Source organism: Mus pahari, chromosome 1 (genome assembly GCF_900095145.1).
Source record: "Mus pahari chromosome 1, PAHARI_EIJ_v1.1, whole genome shotgun sequence".
Lineage (NCBI taxonomy): Eukaryota > Metazoa > Chordata > Mammalia > Rodentia > Muridae > Mus > Mus pahari.
In genome coordinates this window covers 87,829,574-87,842,320 of record NC_034590.1, presented here as the reverse complement: position 1 = coordinate 87,842,320, position 12,747 = coordinate 87,829,574, and the positions used below count along the sequence as shown (strand labels likewise).

General features: G+C 40.7%; 1 protein-coding gene across 4 annotated transcripts in view; it reads left to right on the top strand.

Moving 5' to 3' along the window:
* Positions 1 to 12,354, top strand: part of Smg1 (SMG1 nonsense mediated mRNA decay associated PI3K related kinase) — a 110,437-nt gene extending 98,083 nt beyond the window's left edge. For all 4 annotated transcript variants that reach the window (XM_021193999.2, XM_029538497.1, XM_029538502.1 and 1 more), the window contains 8 exons: positions 658 to 810; positions 1,052 to 1,231; positions 1,886 to 2,113; positions 3,197 to 3,408; positions 3,543 to 3,649; positions 6,494 to 6,673; positions 6,755 to 6,861; positions 8,049 to 12,354. In XM_021193999.2, the coding sequence (XP_021049658.1) occupies positions 658 to 810; positions 1,052 to 1,231; positions 1,886 to 2,113; positions 3,197 to 3,408; positions 3,543 to 3,649; positions 6,494 to 6,673; positions 6,755 to 6,861; positions 8,049 to 8,126 (1,245 nt within the window). In that variant the 3' untranslated portion in view covers positions 8,127 to 12,354. The remainder of the gene's footprint in view (positions 1 to 657; positions 811 to 1,051; positions 1,232 to 1,885; positions 2,114 to 3,196; positions 3,409 to 3,542; positions 3,650 to 6,493; positions 6,674 to 6,754; positions 6,862 to 8,048) is intronic.
* The last annotated feature ends 393 nt before the right edge of the window (positions 12,355 to 12,747 follow it).

Below are 12,747 nucleotides of genomic sequence, written 5' to 3'. Positions count from 1 at the left end.
TCTCTCTCTCTCTCTCTCTCTCTCTCTCTCTCTCTCTCTCTCTCTCTCTCTCTCTCTCATAGAGATGACAGGTTCTTACCCTGTAGCCTAGACTAGCCTGGACCTGGCCATCAGCATTCCCAGTGCTGAGATTACAAGTGTACCATCACCATTCTGAGTCTGTATTTAATTTTTACAAAACTGCTTTAAGGGGCTAGAGAGATGGATCAGTGGTTAAGAACACTGACTGCTCTTCCAGAGGTCCTCAGTTCAGTTCTCAGCAAGTACGTGGTGGCTCACAAACATCTGTAATGGAATATAATGCCTTTTTTCTGATGTGTCTGAAGAGAGCGACAGTGTACTCAAATACATAAAATAAGTACATAAATCTTTTAAAAAGATTAAAAAGAAAATCACACTGCACAAAAATTAAGCAAACCCCAAAGAAGACAAAAATGTTACAGATTTTAAGTAAATCAAAAGTTAACCTTTTCTTACCCAGACATCTTTGGCCGGTAAGTACTCAAAATCAGGACTAACTCTGAAACAAAGGTATTAGATATGTTTTCTAAATTAAGCATGCCCACCCATACTACTTCTGAATCTGACCATAAAATGTTTAACAAATAGGAAGTGGTGAGTGTGGTAAAGGCTCAGTTTTTCTTCTGGCTTTTACAGGAGAAACTAGCAGCCCTTGAAGCAAGCATTGAGCAGCGGCTGAAGTGGGCAGGTGGTGCCAATCCTGCCCTGGCACCAGTACTACAAGATTTTGAAGCAACAATAGCTGAAAGAAGAAATCTTGTTCTCAAAGAGAGCCAGAGAGCAAACCAGGTACTGCACGTTCCTCTCAGGCCTCTAGTTCAAGGTCATGACACTGTTTGAGCTTTGTCTTCAGGTACTTTGAGCTGTCTCAGATCTTGTAAATACTGACAAAAATTAAAATATGTGCTACTCACAGCCTTTGGAATTAAGTTCTCAGGACCTCTAATCCAGACTCTAGAAATGTGCCATTAGTGCTGCTTTTCACATCATCACTTTCTCCACCCCAATGTGGGTTCTCTCTCCTTCACAGGTCACTTTTCTCTGCAGCAATATCATTCATTTTGAAAGTCTACGAACAAGAACTGCCGAAGCCTTAAGCCTGGATGCTGCCTTATTTGAACTAATCAAACGGTGTCAGCAGATGTGTTCATTTGCGTCACAGTTCAACAGTTCAGTTTCCGAGTTAGAGCTTCGTTTATTACAGAGAGTGGTGAGTCCTGTGGGAGAAACTAACTGCTAGTGTCTGAAATGAAAAGGCCAGTAACCTAAACTAAGGTTATGGTTATTGGAGGCTGAGTATATGTAACAAATTATTACAGGAATGCAGTGATGATTAAATCTTGCTTTTAGCAGCCATGGAATTTGACTGTTCAATAACATGTTGAATGAAAAAGATACTGTGGCTTATGTGAAAGTTCTGAAGGGGGCAAAATGTGTATAGTATTGTGTGCAGCGTGCCAGGAGAGTAGAACAGGCTACTGGGAACGGCTGCTGAAACGGTGAGCTAATAAGCCCGAAAGTACCAAGTTAGTGAGCTCAGTGTTTGAATGCTATGAAAAGTATTTATCTAGGCTGTTTTAGGAAGTTTTGTCTTAATTTCAAAGAGTTATTTAGGTTAAATTTAGAGACTTGGTTATAGATAATTGTCATTCCAACTCTATTATGGTTTTTCAATCATATATTTAAAGCATTTATTTATATCCTATATGATAAGCTGAAAAATTAAAAGTCTTCATACAGACTTGCAATTGTTAAGTATTGTCTTCTAAGTATCATCAAATCAAGAGCCAACAACTGAGAGTTTGTATCTCTTGCTGATGGTTATAGGATTTATTCCAAGTGAATTAATACTTATTCTATTTAGGACACTACTCTTGAACATCCTATTGGCAGTTCTGAGTGGCTCCTATCAGCACATAAACAATTGACCCAGGATATGTCCACCCAAAGGGCTGTTCAAACAGAGAAGGAGCAGCAGATAGAGACTGTCTGTGAGACCATCCAGACCCTAGTCGACAGTGTAAAGACTGTGCTCACTGGTCACAACCGGCAGCTTGGAGATGTGAAGCATCTCTTGAAAGCCATGGCTAAGGTAATGAATCCCACTGGCATAGTTTCCTGTCTCAAGATAAAACTTTGTGGAAAGATGTGACATTATATAAACAAAAATAACTTCTCAATTTACGTTTTGCAACTTGTTTTCAACTATGTTTTAAAGCAGGCATTCTGTTCTTTGTACAGAGAGAATCTGAGGCTTAAATTGGTTAATTTAGTGTCACTAAGCAGGCATTTTGGTTTTCAGTCTTTTCTTCTCCACCTGTATTTCCAAACTTAGCTTGCCTCCAAAGTGAATGAACTATGTATGGTCTCTTGCCTCCAGTACCCTACTCAGCCTGGTTAATAAGGACTTCCACTCCCAGAAAATAGTGGGGACAGTCTGTAGTGAGAATCCTGGGATTTCGTGTTTTTTTTTTAAACAAACAAACAAACAAACAAACAAACAAAATATTTTAAGAATATGTGTTTTCGTTTTAATCCCAGGTGACAGCAGCTGACTATGAAGTGCCTAGTGTTCTAGCAGAAGTGTGGTTTTGACAGCTGCAGATAGTTTCTGCAATTATGTGACATTTGGAATTCTGAGAATGTTTCAGAGGGTATATATATGCTAGAACCTCAATAGGGTTGTTGGTTGTTGGTCATTGTAGGCTGAGTGGGGGGTGGGGGTAGGGGGCAGTGGTTGCTGTTTGTTAATAGTCATGCTCAAAGAAGAAACAAGAAGAAAGAAATTAGATTCAGGGATCTCTCCCTTCCTCCCTCCTCCCTCTCATCCCCTTCTCTCCCCTTCTCTCCTCCCCACCCCCCCCCACTCCCCCATCCTTCTTCTTCTCTTATCTGGTGATAAGGGGTAAAACTGGAGGTTATAAAAAGAGGGGAAATGAATAACTCACAAAGTTGCAGAGACTGGCTACAACAGTCATTTTGGTATTTCTTTTTATTTGAAATAAAGATGCTAGAAACAAAGATTCTATAATAAAAGAAAACTGATCTATAAGCAGATCAAGCACAGTGACATTTAGATCACTTACTAGCTTTTAATCAAGAGGTGACTGTCTTGAAAGGAGTTGCTGGAACAAATAAGTATGTTTCTAATGGTTTATGTATGCTTTGGCGGTAGGACGAAGAGGCTGCTCTAGCAGATGCTGAAGATATTCCCTATGAGAGCAGTGTCAGGCAATTCCTGGCTGAATACAAATCATGGCAAGACAACATTCAGACGGTTTTGTTCACACTAGTCCAGGCCATGGGTCAGGTTCGAAGTCAAGAACATGTTGAAATGCTGCAGGAAATCACTCCCACCTTGAAAGAATTGAAGACACAAAGCCAGAGGTAAGGGTGCTCCCTGGCCAGCTCTAATGAAGTAGAAGCAAAGCATGACAAGCTTATGTCTTGTCATTTTTATTTCTAGTTTTGTTCATAAAAAACATTCCATAAATAAATATTTCATAAATTTTGTATTTCAGTATCTATAATAATTTAGTGAGTTTTGCATCACCCCTAGTCACCGATGCAGCAAATGAATGTTCAAGTCCAACATCATCTGCAACTTACCAGCCGTCCTTTGCTGCAGGTATGAAAGAGGCCCGTTCTTGATGTGTTAATACATACAGGTTTAGGTTTTTAGCTATGGGTGAAGGTTTATTGTATTTATAGTCACTGCCTTAGAGTTTTCTTTAATACTGCCACATACTGGTTCAAGTCGATTTTAGAATTAACAAAAATTTCCCATAACTTTAGCTCTTAAGGACCTGATGCCTACTTTGCCCTCTCCCTGTGTGCTACACATACAAGGAATGTGAGGGTAATAATGGCATCAAATCTGTTGAGGTTTAATATTGCTTTTTATATAAAAATGAATAGATTGTGCTGGGCGGTGGTGGCGCATGCCTTTAATCCCAGCACTTGGGAGGCAGAGGCAGGTGGATTTCTGAATTCCAGGCCAGCCTGGTCTACAGAGTGAGTTCCAGGACAGCCAGGGCTACACAGAGAAACCCTGTCTCAAAAGAAAAAAAGGAAAAAAAGAGAGAGAGGGAGAGAAAAGAATAGATTGATTTCCCTCAAAAAGAATAACTAAGTATATTGGTACATACCTATACTTGGGAGGCCAAAGCAGGAGGCTTGCAAATCAGGCCTAAATGATCTCATACTTCTTTTTTCTCCTTTCCTTCCTTTTTCTCGCCCTCCCTTCCTTCTTTTTTAAATTTTATTCATCATTTATTTGTTTAATTTTAGATGTTACCTCTCTACATAGCTGTGCCTGTCCTGGCACTCACTATGTAGACCCACGCTATCCTTGAACTCAGAGATCTACCTGTCTCTGTCTCCAAGTGCTGGGATGGAAGGCTTGCACCACATGCCCAGCTTCTGACTGCTTATTATGATTTAAAATTTTATCCTTGTTGAGACCTGTAGAGTGGTATATTAATAGGAGAAAGAGATTTTTAGACTCTTCTGTCCAAAATAAGACAGGAAAACTACTGTGCGTAACTATAGGGCTTTTTTTTTTTTTTTTTTGAGACAGGGTTTCTCTGTGTAGCCCTGGCTGTCCTGTAGACCAGGCTGGCCTGGAACTCAGAAATCCTCCTGCCTCTGCCTCCCAAGTGCTGAGATTAAAGGCGTGCGCCACCACACCCGGCCTGTAGGGCCTTATTTTTTAAAAAAAATTTTTTTTAATTTTTAAAATTTTTTTTCTTATTTAATAATGTTTTTAAAATAACGTTAGCACATAGACATCAGGGTCATTTTCCTTTTTTACAGTTAATATTAAATTGACAATTGCTTGATGTAAAGTTTATAATGCCCAAAATGTATGTGGTTCTATGCTGATATTTATTTTTAAAGGATAGCATTTCACTGCCAAACCTTGCTTGGCCTAGAACACATAGAGGGTCTCCTGCTTCTGTCTCCAGGGAGCTGGATGCAAGGTGTGACCATCAGTTCATCTTTTCTTTCCTGTGTTCTTGTGTATTGCTTTTCTTCCTCCAGTATATTTTGGGCATGTTTTTTCCCTTACCCCCAATTCCTTGGAGATTTCCTCCCGCCCTACCCTAATTTCATATTTTTTGCTTTAAAAATAAAAATAATCAAAACCAAAAATACACACAAAATCTGAAACCAAATGAAACAAAAAAAAAAAAATATGAGTTCTATTGCATCAGCCCTGTTGTGTCTGGAACATGCCGTTTCCTTTGGAGCCATCCACCTCTGGCTTTTATAATCTTTCCACAGCTTCTTCTGCATAGATCCCTGAGTATTGAAGGGAGGGCTGTGATCATTTAGGGTTGAATGCAGTAGGTTTCTCACTCTGGTATTGTCCAGTTGTGAATCTTGGTGTTAATTAGACATTTACTTCAAGAAGAAGCTTGCCTGATAGGTTGAGTAACACACTGATCTGAGACCCAGTTATGTGTGGTGGCTATGATGTTGCCAGGGAGCTGTTGAGGAATTGAGATTGGTTGGGAGGAATGGTTTAGGAAGGTGGTGAGGAAGCCTCCCCACCCCCGTTAAGATTTTAAAATTTAATGTATGAATGTTTTGTTTGTATTGTGCACCAATAGGTGCTGCCTTGTGTCCCCAGAGATCAGAATATGGTCTTGGTCAGATATCCTAGATTTCTATTTACCAATGATTGTAAGCCACCATGTGGATATTGATAATTGAACCAGAACCCCTGTTAGAACAGGAAGTACTCTAAACTGCTGAGCTGTGTCTCCCAATTTTTAAGGAATATGTTTTTGTAGTGGGTTGGGCGTGTGGGGGCAACTGGGGGAGATAATGTGAGGGTTGAGGTGTGTGTTCCAGAGGTAACCTTGGATGTCATTCACCTTGGTTGGTTGTGGGTGTGGATGTGAGCTCATTCTGTAGAGGTTGGCCTCAAACTCAAGATCCTTCTGCTTCCTGAGTTCTGGGATTAAAGGCATGAGCCACCACAGTGGGATAAGGACTTTTTTTTTTCCCTAAGACAGGGTTTCTCTGTATAGCCCTGGCTGTCCTAGAACTCACTTTGTAGACGAGGCTGGCCTCAAACCCAGAAATCCACCTGCCTCTGCCTCCCGAGTGCTGGGATTAAAGGGGTGCACCACCGTGCCCGGCAAGGACTTCTTTTTTTTTTTTTTAAATATTTATTTTAGACACACCAGAAGAAAGCATTAGATCTTATTACGGGTGGTTGTGAGCCACCATGTAGTTGCTGGGACTTGAACTCAGGACCTTTGGAAGAGCTGTTAGTGCTCTTACCCGCTGAGCCATCTTCCCAACCTCCGTCCAGGACTTTTAACATTATAAAATCAAGTTCATTTTCAAGGTTGAGTAATGTGGAACAAGTCCTATCAGCCATCCCTTGTATGTGTTTTGCGTCCCCCAATCTACCCCCGGTTTCTGTATGCAAATTGAGACACCAATTCTTTTTCTTTAGCGGTTAGGAGTAACACTGGCCAGAAGACTCAGCCTGATGTCATGTCTCAGAATGCTAAAAAGCTGATTCAGAAAAATCTGGCTACATCAGCAGATACTCCACCAAGCACCATCCCAGGAACTGGCAAGAGCATCGCATGTAGTCCTAAAAAGGCTGTCAGAGACCCTAAGACTGGGAAAGGTAATTGGTCAGAATATGGATGCCTTGTAATTCTATAATACACAAAAGTTGGTTTGACTTACATGTGCCATTGCTTCATAGCTGTACAAGAGAGAAACTCCTATGCAGTGAGTGTGTGGAAGAGAGTGAAAGCCAAGCTAGAGGGCCGAGATGTTGATCCAAACAGGAGGATGTCAGTTGCTGAGCAGGTGACTATTTTTTGTTTGTTTTTTTGAGACAGGTTTTCTCTGTGTAGTCTTGGCTGTCCTGGAACTCACTCTGTAGACCAGGCTGGCCTCGAACTCAGAAATACACCTGCCTCTGCCTCTCAAGTGCTGGGATCAAAGGCGCGCACCACCGCGCCCAGCTAGGTGACTAATTTTTAAGCTTAAGCTATGTATTAATGCTGCTGGTAGGCTCAAGGATCTCATTTACCCATTTCCTTATTTTATCAAGAAATAATAGGCTCTTGGCCTAGCAGAATGGTTCAGTGGATAAGGGCATATGCTTAGCCTGACAGCCCTAAGTTCGTTCTCTGGTTTCACATGGTAGAATAGAGGTTGCCAAGTCATTCAAGTTGTCCTCTTGCTTCCATATGTGCGTCTGTGCACACTCACACACTAAGTTTAATGATAAAAAGAAATGAGCCCCTTAAACCTACTTCCAGGACTGGGAAGGCTATCAGCAACACTGCTCTAAAGTTGTCTCTTCACTACTTAGTACTTTCCTCTTAGGCAATCTCTTGCATAGTCGTTTAAGCTATATGACTGCTCCAATCATCCCCACACTCAAGTTAACCCTCACCTTACCGTTCTGAAAGTATCAGATGAAGGGAGGGTGACAATTTTTGAAGGTGTAGACTCTTTAGTCCCATGAATACCTTTGTGTTTTTGTCCAAAGTTTTCTTCTGTTACTTTATCTATATCACACCTCCCCACCCCACCCCAGGGTGCCGGAGATTGACCATTGGTCCTTACAGGTGCTAGGCCGATACTTCAATCCTGAGCCGTTCAGCTGTTAGTAGCTTATTTTGAAAAAATGTTTAAAGTTACAGAAAAGTTGTAGTGATGCCATACTTTTTACCTAGACTAATCACTTCTTACCCACATTTGCATCATTTATTTTGTTCTAAGCAGAACCTTTCATGGTATTACCCTGAGAGCAAACGGTGGGGGTGGAGGGGCTTCTTACCATTCCTAAAGGCCTAAGGGTTCTGACTTTCTTAAGACCACTGAGCTTGTTGCTACATCTTCCTATATAAGAGTATAACCTCTCTTCCTTTGGGTGATTTGTTTGACTAGAAACTTGCTCTTGAGACAACTCAAGCAATTGGTATGTGAAATGTGACCTTTCCGGTTCTTACTGATTTTCAATTCTGTCCTACCTATGTTCACAGGTTGACTATGTCATTAAGGAAGCAACTAATCTAGATAACTTGGCTCAGCTGTATGAAGGTTGGACAGCCTGGGTGTGAATGGCAAGACAGTAGATGAGTCTGGTTAAGTGAGGTCAGACATCCACCAGAATCAACTCAGCCTCAGGCATCCAAAGCCACATCACAGTCGGTGGTGATGCATCTGGGGGCTTACTCTGAGGAAACCTAGGAAATCTCGGTGTACTAGGAAGTGAATCCTGCAGGACAGCTGCACTCAGGGATACGCCCACCACCACGGCCAGGGTCAAAGGTGAAGAAAGCAAGCTCACTGCCTGCACACGGAGATTGTCTTTCTGCCACAGAAAAGCTGCAAACGTGTCAGGAGGTTAGCTGAGAAAGAAATGGGGCTGCTGCGGAGCACAGAGTGACTTGGAACTCCATTCCACCTGACCCTGTGTGTACAATCCAGGAAAACAAACCCCGCTCAGAAACAAGAGAAAATTGGGGCCGCGAAGAACTCACAGCCACCGGAAGAGTTGTTGCATTCAGATTCTTGAGAAACATTTGTTGCTCGGCAACAGTACTGGTTGGGTTAACCAGTTAAGTACCAAAAGGCTATGCTGTATGAATTTCAGAAATGGACTGAAAAAATGGAGAGCAGTGTAATAGACACACACTACATCAGAAGAACTGACTTCTGAAATGAAGAGAAAAGCACCTATGGATCCCACTCCTTCCCATTGCTTACCTGTTCCCCGGCTCCCCGTTGACCCACCCTGGTAGATTAGCCAGCTGTCAGACTCACTTTTATTTCAATCCTTACACTTCATAAACTTTTGTCTCCACGTTATTACCATAATTGGAGACAGAAACAGGAGTTTCTCCAAATCCAATGAAAACATGGAAAATTCAAGGATTGTTTAAAGGTCTGTGATCATCACATACAAGATGTAACTCTGGTTATTTCAGTCATATCTGTGACTCTTATCATGTACAGTTTCCTGAATTGTCACTGTGCATCCAAACGTATGAGTCTAACAGACCCTGATTTCATGTGCACTCCCCTCTGCTTACAATGTGCATTTTTTGGAGGTCATTCAAATTTTCCCTCTTCTGTGATTGCCGTAGTTTCTTTCATAGATAGTAGCTGATCTGATGTAATCTTTTACCTTTTAAACAACCAGGATAGAGAACCTATTGGAGTTTGCATTGTTGATGACAGGTTCACAATAAAGTGACGTTCTGGTGGAGGTAGAGTGAAATGTTTTTTAATTCAGTTTTCTCATTTGATACTTTTAATTTACAAAGTGTAATTTTGTTTTATGTTTTAAAGTGTAAATTACAAATGCTCTAGTTTACCTGGCATTTGGGGTCTGCTCAGTAATGCCTACCAGCAGCACCTTTTAAGTTCAGCTGGTGGGCTGTGATGGGTTCTGTTTACCTTTTGCAACATTTTATAGCTTGCTGTTGAGTGACTAGTGTGTAGTGAGTCAAGATCAAGGCATCCTTCAGCTTAGCATTTTCAGTACTCACTGCTGATCCTTGATAGAAGTGCAGACTAGAATAGAGCTAAAAATCACGTATCAACACAGAATAGCACACGGTATTTTGAGTCTTTTTTCCCTGCATTTTAGCAACTAGTGTGGTGGCCACTTAATTTGCCAGCCTCTACAAGCCTGAAAGGTCCAGGTGTCTCTAAGCTCTTCTCTGACTGCAACGGGTTGAATTTTAGTCCTCACAGGATGGATGCCAGTGTCAGCACTTCCTTTAATTATGAGTATTGAAAGGTGCTGTTTTCAGTCTCCACATGTCTGCTGACAAGTTAAAGAATCAGCACATCGCATTTGGTTTTATTTGTTGATTTTGAGCCTTATTGTCACAAAACAGCCTAGCTGGAATATTGATGCCATACTATATTTTGCATGCTATTTTCTTTCCTAGAGGCATGAGGGCAACTGCACTTTGGCTCTCTCAAGATGTGTCATTTTCAGGCATTCTTCTTGTCGGAAGAGCTTTTGTTGTAAGGAGAAAACCAGCTCAGACTTTTGTCCCTGTAGGTGATGGTAGTGGTCAGAAATGGCTTCTGCTTTGGTAATAAGTGAATTTTATTCTCCAAGAGTCTCAGGCATCAGAAGTACTTGGCGTCTTAATCTAAGCAAAAATAAGACAGCTTAAAAAACAACCAAAAAAAAAAAAAAGTGCCTCTGGTGAATTATCCATCCTTTTTTTATGTTAAACTGGTCTTTGAGAGAAGAGTAGTGCAGATAAGAGCAGCCAAGGACTTCAAAGCTTGTTGATCCCTGCACTCTGGATAAAACCCTCATTTGTATGGTCTGGCTTCCTGTTCAAATAGCCTTTCCAGGTTTAACTTCTGTAAGGAGCCTCAAGTGAAAAAACAAAAAAACAAAAAACCCAGGGCCACTGGGGGAATGTTTTATGAAATCATGTAGAGTGCTATAGTTTTGAAGTCATCCTTTTTTTTGATGACAAAATACCTGTGGAAAACCAGGGATATTTTCTCTTTTTCCTTAACTTCTTCCTCTCTTTACTCCCTACCCCTCTCCTCCCTAATTCTGTCTTCCTTCTCTCCACTCTTTTAAGATTCAGAGGGTACAGAACAACCTCTTCTGTTTCAAAGTACCCTTGAGAATTGAAATGTATTGGGATTAGTTGTCTTTAATTAGCTAGCTAGAGTCAGTTGATATCTCTACCAAGCTGAAGCCTAGTACCTACGAAGCTGTTTCTTTACCAAAGTGTCTTGTTTCTGTTAATGGTCATGAGCTGATCACTCAGTTTGCTAGATGATTTGACACTGGTGGTGAGTTCTTTTGAGGTGATTTCTATGTGAAACTGATAGGTCTTGATCTACTTTCTAAGATCACCGATTCAGAGCTCAAATCCCAGGTTCAGGGTAAGAATTTGTAATACAGAAGAAAGACTTCCTTCACTTTGCCCTTAACACTTGCCTCTGTTATCTAAGCTTCGTTAGTAGATTTCTTAATATCATCCAATGTTTGGTGTTATCTGCATTTTTTTTTTAATTGTGGTTGTTCTGATGTGTGAAATTTAAGGAAAGAGCCATTTAATAAATGCCAAGCAGGGCAATGCAGCCAAATATTAGAGTTGATGTGCAGTCTTAGGTCCTTTTTAATCTGGGGTGTTACAGGCAGTACTTTAAATCAGAGTCTTCCTGGCCTATTTCCCTCCACCTTTTTGTAGTTACTCGGGGGCTTACTTGTGCAGTACTAAAATCAAAGGAGCTGGTTCTTCTTTTCTCTCAATCTTTTCTTAGTAATGAACACACCTACAACTAGCCTGCTACTCCTAATCATACACAGCAGATGTCAGTGCTGTGCTAATATTAGCTGGATTTCCTGCAGTGCAGGGATGGAACCTTGCACATGCTAGGCAAGCTCTCTAACCCTGAGCTACATACATCCTAGCCCTTAGAACTAGCACCCTGTGTTCAGATGCAGAAGAAGACCAACATTGTTTTGTATTGTTGAATTTATAAAATGCTAGTAATTTAGAACCCTCCCCTCAAATCAAGGAGGCAAAAATTAACGCACTAGCCACTGAAGACTTTGTCTTCAGTTACCCGGATAGGATAGGTAGATTCCTAACAGTACTGGTGATCATCATAATGCTTTGCAAAGATTCAAGAGGAGGCAATCACTGTACTTTGCCTGCTTTTGGGCCTAGATAACGTCACTGTCTGTCTACAAAAAGCTAATAGCTTAGGTTTGAAAAGGCAACCATGTAGAGAAAACTTGACAATTGGGGCTCACTGGGAAGTTCTAGTGCTAATGTTAAAAACTCATATCAGCTGGCTATTTGAAGATGGCAAAGAATTGGATATAGTTCTGAAATTTTATTTTTCCAAAACAGGCTGATTGGCAGTGGTTGTTTTCCCTTTTTCTGACAGTGTGGTTCAGCTCCAGTTTCAGATTTCTGCGTTATTTTTCAGTTTACAAGTCCCTTAAGTTTCTACCTGGCATGTCAGGTTGCAATGACATCACATTTCGTGTTTTGGTTTTTTTTTTTACCCCCTTATTTAAGAGTAAGTTGAGTTGAACTGAATCTTCCTTGTCTTAGTAACATTGTACAAATAGTGGCTTATTTTTAAGTTGTAATGCCTCCTGATGGATATAATTTTGTGCTTGTATTTAAGATTAAAAGTTGAATAAATAACACCAGCTTCCTGAAAATTTCCATAATGCATCTTTTGAAAAACAAAAACACCTGCCTACTTTACATTAACATGGTAAAGATTGTATGAAATACCTGTTTTTCACAAAAATAAAAATAAAGGTTCAAGTCTTAAAAAAGATAACAGTATCTAAGCTCTGAATTTATTGAAGTAAATCCCAGAAAGTTTGTTTTGGAATAGTTTTGTGGCTTTTTTTTTCATATCTCTCCAAATTAAAAAGGTTCTCAAACGTTTTACTCCCTTTTGAACAGCCTATTTCAGTAGGAAAGTTCTTAGATAAGAATCGACACCTTTAATCCCAGAGGAGGCAAGGATAGGTGGAAATTCTAGGCAAGTCTGGTCTATAAAGCAAGTTCCAGGACAGCCAGGACTACACAGAGAAACCCTGTCTCGAATAACAAAAGAATGTATAAAGCTAAGCCGGGCCTGGTGGCGCAGGCCTTTAATCCCAGCACTCGGGAGGCAGAGGCAGGCGGATTTCTGAGTTCGAGGCCAGCCTGGTCTACCAAG